Source organism: Panthera uncia, chromosome D4 (genome assembly GCF_023721935.1).
Source record: "Panthera uncia isolate 11264 chromosome D4, Puncia_PCG_1.0, whole genome shotgun sequence".
Classification (NCBI taxonomy): Eukaryota; Metazoa; Chordata; class Mammalia; order Carnivora; family Felidae; genus Panthera; species Panthera uncia.
The window spans coordinates 19247657-19258080 of NC_064807.1; the positions used below are offsets into that span (position 1 = coordinate 19247657).

The window sequence follows — 10424 nt, forward strand, 5'->3', positions numbered from 1 at the left end:
TACACAGAAGAATAAGGTATCTTTCCTGACCCCCACAGTGCTCAGAACCTGAATGTGAGTGAAAGCACTTGGCTGTTGTGGAGGGGAGACCAAATTTTCTATTAGCTTTTGGCTCCATTTATTTCTAAGGAGATGTGTAGGCATGAAATGAGAAGACAGAAAGAATGATAATGCCTCTGGAAGAATCCAGAGAATTAGAAGCAAAACAAGGCATAGGAGAGAAACACTGAGAAACCCCAGAATTCCTTTTTCCCCCAAGGTACTTATACTCCAAGCACGCAGCCTGGCATTTCCCAGAAAACAGCCTGCTGAAGCCAACATGGCAGGCGGGTTGTCTCCTGAGGAATCAGGTCACTTTCCCACCTAACACTTTTCATTTACTTATGCACAACCTTGACCCGGAATTTTCATCTTCAGAGTAAACCTCTTTCTGGGAACTTCCATCCGCCCTGGGCTGCCTGCCCAGAAAATGTCATCCTGGCACCTGACGTTCTTGTGGGACCCTGTTACTGGAGTCAAGCGGCCTTTTGCTTGCTCCCCGCTCAGTGTTTGCAGTGGGTGCTTACTAGCTCTTCCTGTATTCACTTGGATTTTCAGGAACTTCTTCGCTTGTCTTTTCAGCTATAGACATATGGCCCCCGAGGGAGGTGAGCAATTTTAAAGAATACCAAATAGCCTAGAATTAGACTTTGTCACTTACCACCACCTCTAGCTCCTTATTTTTGTTCCCCCCTCCGCTTTGGCTTCCCCCAACTCATAAGGCAGCCCATTACTGAACATGGTTCTGGGCAGTTTCTAGGGGGTTGTACCAGCTCTGCCAGTGACCCTGGCATGGACTCCGACACTAGAAAAGTCAGCCTTCGAAATCCCTGAGTTCATTACATAGTCTAACCATCCACATGGTGCTGGTTGACCCTGACTTGAGCCCATGTGGACAGTGAACCCCTCTTTGCCACTTATTAGCAAATGACCTAACTGCTCCAGACTCTGTCTCCTTATCTGTGCATTGGGTGTAATGATGGTATACTTTTTTTTTTAGTTTGTTTATTTTGAGAGAGACAGAGACAGTGCAGTGGGGGAGGGGCAGAGAGAGGGAGAGAGAGAATCCCAAGCAGGCTCCACACTGTCAGTGCAGAACCTGACACGGGATTCAAACTCTTGAAACCGTGAGATCGTGACCTGAGCCCAAACCAAGAGTTGGACACTTAACCAACTGAATCTCCCAGGTGCCCTAATGGTACATACTTCTTATGACTGTTGTGAGAAGTAAATGAAAATCCATGTGAATAAAGAATATATAACAAGGGTTCAGAAGAAGGGTTCTAGCGTGGGTTACCTTATAGAAAGCCCTGGAAGAAGTACTTGGCACCTAGGGAAAATTCCTTAAGAGTTAGTTCCTGGGGCGCCTGGGTGGCTCAGTCAGTTAAGCGTCCTATTTCGGCCCAGGTCGTGATCTCACTGTTCATGAATTTGAGCCCTGCGTTGGGCTCTGTGCTGACAGCTCGGAGCCTGGAGCCTGCTTCGGATTCTGTGTCTCCCCGTCTACCTCTGTCCCTCCTCTGCTTCTGCTCTCTTTCTCTCTCTCTCAAAAGTAAATAAGTAAACATTAAAAAAATAAAAAATAAATTAAAAAATGTTACTTCCTAATATTATTATTTTGTGTTACTATGGGAAGCCCTTAGAATGGTCCTGACACACAGTGCTCACTATATATTAGATACTAATTTTGATATTATAAAGATGTCCAAGTGAAGGCATCCGTATCCAGACCTGAGGTCCCCTTTCTTGTTACCTTCTTTTGGGGATCAGACCTTAGGAAAGAGGGGAGCATGGATGGGTCTAGTGATAACACTAGCATAAAACAAAGCAGGCAAAGCCCTGGTGCTTTAAGGTACACATTTTATGACAGCACAGCCCCGTGAGGCAGACAGTAAGCCTGTTTTCCAGAGGCACAGACAGGTGAAGGTGAAGGTGGCGGCTGGGAGGCGGGAGCAAGCCAGGATATGCACTTGAGGATATGCACATTAAGGATCCCAGGGGCGCTGGGGCCGGGGTCCTTAACTACTACACTAGGCAAACTACAAAACTCATAGACTGTGACTGTCTGTTCGTAATGCAGGGATCAGTGGAAAACCTTAGAAATGATCAAGGTCAGAATTGTGATTAGTTACAGCTAAATATGTAAATGTCGATTACTTTGCTGTACTCCAGAAATAACAATGAAAAGCGTGATGAAGTAAAAAGATCCCATTTGTAGTAGCCACAAAAATGATAAAATATCTACAAGTAAATCCAGATGCTCATCTGGGCAAGTTAATGCAAAAGGATCGCTGCAAATTTTAGAAAATAACATATTTACATTAACCAAATGTAATGTTAATGTACAGTCTCCTAAAACTCATCCATGTTAATGTAGTGGGGCAGTGATAGGGACAGACAGTATTACTGTCCGTGGAAGAGTCAAGGCCAGAAGCTGTCCATGTTTGCTTGAGAATTGCATTTTATTTTTTAAAATTAATTAATTCATGAATTTTGAGAGAGAGAGAGAGCTTGGGCAGGGGAATGGCAGACAGAGAGAGACAGAGAGAGAGAGAGAGAGAGAGAGAGAGGGAGAGAGAGAGAATCCTAAGTAGGCTCCACACTGTTAGCACAGAGACAGATGTAGGGCTTCAACTCAAGAACCGTGAGATCATGACCTGAGCCAAAGTTGGAAGCTTAACCAACTGAGCCACCCAGATGCTCCTACTTGAGAATTGCATTTTAAATTAGAGAAGAATGGTCAAAACTTTCTAAAGTTTTGATATTTGAAGCATTGTAATCCATTGAGACCAATCGTAGAGTTAGATATTTGCATCATGCCATGCTCAAAAACGAGTTCTAATTAGTCAAAAGATCTAAATGCAAGAAACTGAAATAAAAATACCAGAAGAAAATATAGGAGAGAGTTTAAGTATAGGGAGTATAGAAGGTCTTTCTAAACAAGCCATAAAACTCAGAAGCCATGAAGTAAAAGACACTTAATTACGTGAAAATCTTTAAAATTTACACAGCTCATGACATCACAAATAGAGTGAAAACAAAAACAAATGACAGACATGAGAAAAGATGTGTAGTAGCAAAATATATAAATGACTATCCTCGGCAAGAGCCCACAAGTGGAAAACGATAACCAAATACAAATGGGGTGGTTGCTAATGGTTTGAGCCAGTGACCCAGAAGAAACCCAGCTGGCTAATAGGCAATGAATGCCAACCTCCTTAAGAAATGCAGATTATAATCAGGAGATTTTGTTTTTCCCCTCTGATCAGCAGAAATTAAAAAGATGGATAACGTCAGGCAAGGGAACGCACTTGGTGTGTCAAGTATAAATTTGGATATTTCTGGAGTGACGTTTGCATCACCCATCAGAATTCAAAACTCTCGCTCTCTGCCCAAGGAGTTTTACGTCTAAGTAGATGCCTGTGTCCTTTCTCTTTGTGGATACAGAGGTGTGCCTAATTGTGGATACAGATACATGCCTAATTTGGTCCCTGCAAGTCCAGTGCTGTTAGGTGAAGATCTGTAGACAACCAGCATGCCCATCAGGAGGGGTGTGACGAAAGAAGTTAGGGTCCATCCTAATCGGGTAACGCGTGCGGTGAGAAGGGTGAGGGAGGTCTGTGTGAACAGACGTGGGAGGCTGGCCACGTTCTGTCATTGGGATAGAAGAGAAAAGTAAGTGTAGGAAAGGATGATGCATGTATTATTTCACTTAGAAAACCACAACATGTATATTTGTAAGCCCTGCATAGGTGTGTATATACACACATGAACATACATATACATGTCTGCACACACATTTGTATGTTTAAAAAGATGCTGAGGAATGCACACCAGGTTACTGATGGTAGCCGTCTCGGGGAAGGGGATGGTAGCTGTCTGCATTTTGACTCTAGATTTTCATAAGTTGTATAGAAATTTAAAATTAACTTTAAAATAATGTTTATTTTGAGAGACAGGGAGGGAGAGAGAGAGCGAGGCTGAGTGGGGGAGGTGCAGAGAGAGAGAGGGAGAGAGAATCCTAAACAGGCTCCAGTGCAGAGCCCAGCTTGGGTCTCGATCCCACTAACCATGAGATCACAACCTGAGCCAAAATCAAGAGTCGGGAAGCTTAACTGATTGAGCTACCCAGGCGCCCCTAAAGTTAGCTTCATTTAAAAAATCTGGCAGTAAAGAGAGGCCTCGTGATGGTGTTTTGCAGGCTTCTGTCCCACCGGGTGCATTCTTTTCCTTGCTCCCTGTGCTTCTCAGCTTCCTCATAGAAGGACATCGCTGAAGCTCACGTCCTGTGCCCTGCCAACCCTCACCCCCTCTGTGAGGTGGGTGATTGCTGAAGCAGTGCCTTTGCCCCACCCGGTCCGCTCCGGAACCTTGAGAAGTCCTTGTGTTCCTCAAGGGTCATTCTGGAGCTCTAATCCCAGAGACCCAAAGGGTTTCTCAGCTGCATGCATTTGAGGAAAACTGTATCCCTATAGGAATTGATCACGTGGGGAGCTTAAAATTCATATGAAATTCATGACAGGCTCCGGGAAGTTTAGTAGGAGTCAAGAAACTGGTTTAACCCTGTGACTGCAGGATTTGCTAAATTTATCAGGCCATGGAACTGCTTTTTCAGTAATCCCTCCCACATCCACTTTTACCATAGACATAGTGGGAAGCACTGCTTAGAGTTTCTCCTTAAATCTTTGTAGTCCTGGGATTACCCGGCTGATTACACCCTGCCTACCAGGACCCACCCTAGCTCTCTCAGCCTTGGCACCTTCTGCTAGCTTCCGAAATTCAGTAGTAACTCCCCAGATTGCACACTGGGGAGCAGTGGCCAAGTGTAGCCCACGACAGTGCTTTGTAAAGCTCACAGAGCGTTTATTTTATTTTATTTTATTTTATTTTATTTTATTTTATTTTTAATTTTAATTTTACCATTTTTGACAGAAGGAGAGAGCGTGAGCGGGGGAGGGACAGGGAAAGAAGGAGAATCTCAGGCAGGCTCTGTGTCACCAGCGCAGAGCCCATGCGGGGCTCCAACTCCTAAAACTGCGAGATCATGACCTGAGCCGAAATTAAGATTTGGAGGCCCAACCAACTGAGCCACCCAGGCGCACCTTGCAGAGTGTTTAAAACACAACTTAAGCCGATATCGGAATATGGGAAGATCTTTAAAAATCCAGATTTCTTCATTTTTTAATTTTTTTGTGTTTATTTATTTTTGAGAGAGACAGAACATGATTGGGGGAGAGGCAGGAGAGAGAGAGACACAGAATCCAAAGCAGGCTCCAGGCTCTGAGCTGTCAGCACAGAACCTGACCAGGGCTTGAACCCATGAACCGTGAGATCATGACCTGAGCCAAAGCTGGATGCTCAACCGACTCCAGATTTCTTACTTCATAACCCATGTGTCCCTGACAGTGGAGTGGGGCTGGTGGGGGGGACTTTGGTCAGGAGGACCATGTGTTTCAAGAAGAAGGAGCATATTTCCCTGGGGAGGTAAAGAACGGGGCAGTCACATTTGTTAGGTAACAAAAGGAGTTTGTGCTGGTGTGGCCTACGGACCTGTTCTCATTTATATGACAGCGGGGCCCCTGTTGGCATTTGAGTTTACCCCCCATTCTTGAGGCTCCCCAGTGCCCCTGCCTTAGTCACAGGCCCTCATTCTTCCAAGCAGGAAACCTCTTTGTAAGAGCTTTCTAGCAGGTCTCTCCACCTTCCCGTGTTCCCACTCTGTTCTCCTCTGCGAGCCATTGTTCTTTTTAATTCCCTATATGGCCATCACACCAGATGGGGGCAGTGAATCCCCTTTAATCTTTGCTTCCCTTGAGCCTTACGCCACAGACCCTCTTGGGCTCGAGGGAACGACTTGTGTGCCAACGCATGGCTCTCCTGCTGCCGTCTGCTTTCACGATAGAATGGGGTAGATTTGGGGTGGGGGTGAACTGTAAATAAGATATTTCATTCTTCCTCCTTTTAATTTTTTTCTCTTCTTAAATTAGACGTGCTTTGTGCTATAATTGGACCCTCATGTTGGGAGCCTGAGGCAGCAGAATATCAAGAGGGTAGCCAATGAATTTTTAATTTAAATGTCAGCCATGAAACCTACCACCTCGTGAAAGGGGGGTGCGTGGAATTCGGGCTCAAAGCCTATTACCAGCTATTTGGTTTCCCTCCTTGGCGTCTCTTCTGCCTGTGGGTGTGCACTTGACTCTTATTAACTTTAACAGGAATTATGTATGTGCCCTTAGGGGAGAGCATAACTTTTAACAGGGGCCTCCTCACACTGCTTTTATTTGCTGTTTAATTTTAATGAATCACACCCTGTGGAAGTGTAAGAACAAAACAGGATGAGCTTGAAAATAGAGAAAGGGTTATTACATATTTGACTCTTCTTTATTCTGGGTTTAGATGTCAGCTCTTCCATTTGTCTCCTTTGATTGTCAATGGGACTTAATCTTGGCTGCTTATTTTTCAAATCTGAAACCGAAGTCAAATTTCTAAACTTTCCTAGATAAAAATTCACACATCATTTCATTTTTGAGAGTTTGTATAAGTCTTGAGCAAGGTGCTGGGAATAAAAAGATGAATTTGTTGAATTTAACTGATACTTGTATAGTTTAATATGTTCCAGGCACTATTTTGGATTGTATCAGTTACCTGTTTTGGCATCCCAGATCAGGCAAGACAGTTGTCAAAGCAACGGCCATTTTCTTTGCTCATGACTTTGGGTCAGTAGGTTGGGCTGGGCTTAGCTGAGTGGTTCTTCGGCCACTCTCACTTGAGACGTTTATTCGTTCAAGGTCATCTGGTCATTCACCTGGAGCCAGTGGTCTACAGTGACCTCACTCACATGTATAGGAGTTGGTGCTGGCTGTTACCTGGGCCTCTTTCCAGCAGGCTAGCTCAGGCTTGCTAATATGGTGGCCATGTTTTAAGAGGACAGCTATGGAGGCCGCATTCCCCTTGCAAGTTGCACAGCAACACTTCCATTGCAGTCTCTTGGTCAAAGCAAGTCACAAGGCCAGCCCAGATTCAAAAGGTGTGGAGAGCTAGACCCCGTTCTTGCTGGGAGAGCTCTAGAGAATTTGTGGCCATTTAAAAACATACCTCAATATACCTCAAAAACTCCCTATAAGTCGTGGCTCACTTAATCCTCACATCAACCTTAGAAGGTATGTTCCATTATTCTTCCCACTATTCAATAAATGAGGAAAGTGAGGCACAACAGAGAGGTTTAGTAACTTACTCAAGGTCACACGGCTTGGGACAATCAGTGTTGACAAGTGATTTGAAAGCTGTTCATTATTAAGTTTTTCAGCCACTCTTAGGACTGACATATTTTTTCTCTCTAGCCTTGTAGAGAAACAATGTCACGTTGTCATGTGGCTGCCATATGTTAGAAGCTCCATGTATGTTGTGCCACTGAACTATCACAACTAATCTGAAATGGAGGTGTTATTTCCATTATTTAGGTGAGAAAACTGAGGCTCATGGAAAGTAAGTACAAGTCATACAAGGCAGTGCTAACTCACTGTTCCATATGCAAGAATGATCTCCTTAAGTAAAAGTTATAAATGTCCTGGGGCAGACTTTTTAAATCTTCTATTGTAATGACAAAATGTTTAAAACAATTTTTCTGTTGATTGTTAATGGCTGTCGCACGTTTTGGAAAAGTAGCGAATAATAAACATACTTTTCAGATGTCCGGTGGAGCCCCAGAATAGAAGCAAGATGAATATTCCATTCCGCATTGGCAATGCTAAAGGAGATGATGCTTTAGAAAAAAGATTTCTCGATAAAGCTCTCGAACTCAATATGATCTCCTTGAAAGGACATAGGTGAGTATGCTTCCAGATCAGAAGCTCAGGTCACTGGCGTAATGTTCTGTTTTGTTTTGTTTTTTTAATTTTTATTTATTTATTTTTTTAAGTTTATTCATTTATTATTTCTGAGAGAGAGAGAGAGAGAGAGTGAGCACGTACGGGGGAGGGGCAGAGAGAGAGACACACACAGAATCGGAAACAGGCTCTAGGCTCTGAGTTGTCAGCACAGAGCCGGATGCGGGGCTCAAACTCACAAACGGGAAGATCATGACCTGAGCCGAAGTTGGACGCTTCAACTGAGCCACACAGGTACCCCGTAGATTTTATTTTTAAGTGATCTCCACCCCCAACACAGGGCTGAGATCAAGAGTCGCATGCTCTACTGGCTGAGCCAGCCAGGCGCCCCTCTCCTCTTGCTTATAGAGCCCTTAGCATGATTCCCTGGCTGGGTGAGTGGTGGAGCCACGTCTACAGGCTTTTGTCAACATTACTTTTGAAAATGTGTTAGATGACCTTTACGGCACAGAGGTTGCCGTCTCATGTCTGGTGAGAAAGGATCACTCTTGCTCCCGCTGGGCATCAGAAAGTCCTGCATGCTCTATGAAAAAATGTGTCCTCGCCACGTGGGAGGTGAGACATCTGTCCTGCAGTGGTTGCTGGCCCCCTCCTCCCTACCTGGCAGGCACATGGGTAGCTGGGTTAATCTAGGTCATGTGTGAGCATGATGGTCCTTCACTGCATTTGGGAGAATTTCCTAATGATGAGAGGTTTGAAGCTCCTGGCCATCTGTGAGGCTTTCAGGTGACAGGTTGGGCATGCTGGCCTCAGGTACTGCGTCGGTCTCAGGAGCTGGTGACTGGGCACTGGAAAGACGGTTGTCTTGATGCTAAATTGGATGCTTTTGTTCTTCATGGTGGCATCTTTGGTCCCTCTAGGTCTGTGGGAGGCATCCGGGCGTCTCTGTATAACGCCGTCACGATTGAGGATGTGCAGAAGCTGGCTGCCTTCATGAAGAACTTTCTGGAGATGCATCAGCTGTGAACACATCTTAACCAGTGTGTACTCTGCCCTTGAACAGTGTACAAAATTGAAAGTAACTCGGCAATGATGACAGAAACTTAGCAGACACGGTATTTTTCTCGGGTGAACATGCTTATCATAGATCTCGTTTTTCAAAGAACAGCAACATGTCCACAGCTGTGCAAAGCTGGGGAGACTTAACGGCCACCACCTTAATTCTGACTTGAACTGGAAGCATTTTAAAAACCTTTTGCTTTCCTAGAGAGTTCCAGCTGATTTTGTCCTTGCTGCTACTTTTCCTGGCTAGATCTCAGTATTCAAACTCGCCTGTGGACTCAGTTATGCAAATTGAAGTTACTTTTTCTGGAAACACAAAAACAAGGCATGGAGGCTGGGTGGGGACCTCTAGGTGCTGAATCTTGATCCTTTACAGAATGACACAGAGGGGTGTCCTGGGTTCTGCACCTGTTACTTCCAAGTCCACACTGACCAGGTAGTGAGTGTTTAGGGGTTGGTTCTAGGCTAAAAGGCAAACTGGGGATCTTTCTTTATACTGTTATTCTCATAAAGAGATAAAAGTGATATACTGTATGTTTATATAGCAAGGTGTGTTTTTTAATACCCAATAGTTTATATTCTATGCAACATGTTTCTAATAATATGGTTCCTAGTGATGCATGTAGAGACCTTAGAATCATCGATCTCACATAGTATGCGTTACGCTTGCAACGGTATGTCCCTCCCCTCTCTCTTCCCTCTTAAAAAAACTGCTTTGCAAGATTTCAAAGTTCCCAAATTCTCTTTTACGTTCCTTTTAGTGGGGAGAAGAGAAGGTTGCTTGGTGGCTTTGCTCTTCATTTTTCAGTGAGGCTGTTAAATTAAAATTCTCTGTTAAACTCCCTTCTCCTTTGTTCACTTGACGGTTCTCTTTAGAGTGTTGGACCAGTGATGCTGTGAGTTCCGGAAGATCTTTGCTGAAGAGTCTTTTCCCCTATTGTTTATCCGTTGTCAGTATTTTCTCATGACTATGTGGAGGACATTAAAGTCTTAAAACACCTAAACCTTTGTCAGTGAATTTCTTTTTTTTTTTTTTTTTTAATTTTTTTTTTTTTTAACATTTTATTTATTTTTGAGACAGAGAGAGACAGAGCATGAACGGGGGAGGGGCAGAGAGAGAGGGAGACACAGAATCGGAAGCAGGCTCCAGGCTCTGAGCCATCAGCCCAGAGCCCGACGCGGGGCTCGAACTCACGGACCCCGAGATCGTGACCTGAGTTGAAGTCGGCCGCTTAACCGACTGAGCCACCCAGGCGCCCCGTCAGTGAATTTCTTTACCTGCTTTTTATTTATTGATTTTTTTTTCAAGCCCCCCAACTTGGGGCTCAAACTTACAACCTGGAGAGCCAGCCAGGCGCCCCCACTTTACCTGCTTTTTAGGCGCATTGTTCTGTTAAAAAATTGATGATGGAAAAACTTGAGTGTGAAAGTAGCATCGGATGAGGGTAATTTAGTTCCACCAATGGTATGTAGGTGTAAGACCTGAGACGTGGGTGC

At 44.3% G+C, this 10424-nt stretch overlaps 1 protein-coding gene across 1 annotated transcript in view; it reads left to right on the plus strand.

The window, feature by feature from the left end:
* The window catches only part of PSAT1 (phosphoserine aminotransferase 1), a 32734-nt gene extending 22803 nt beyond the window's left edge, over positions 1-9931 (plus strand). Inside the window, exons 8-9 of the mRNA XM_049634011.1 lie at positions 7728-7865; positions 8786-9931. Coding sequence (XP_049489968.1) covers positions 7728-7865; positions 8786-8891 — 244 coding nt within the window. The 3' untranslated portion in view covers positions 8892-9931. The remainder of the gene's footprint in view (positions 1-7727; positions 7866-8785) is intronic.
* Positions 9932-10424: the final 493 nt, after the last annotated feature.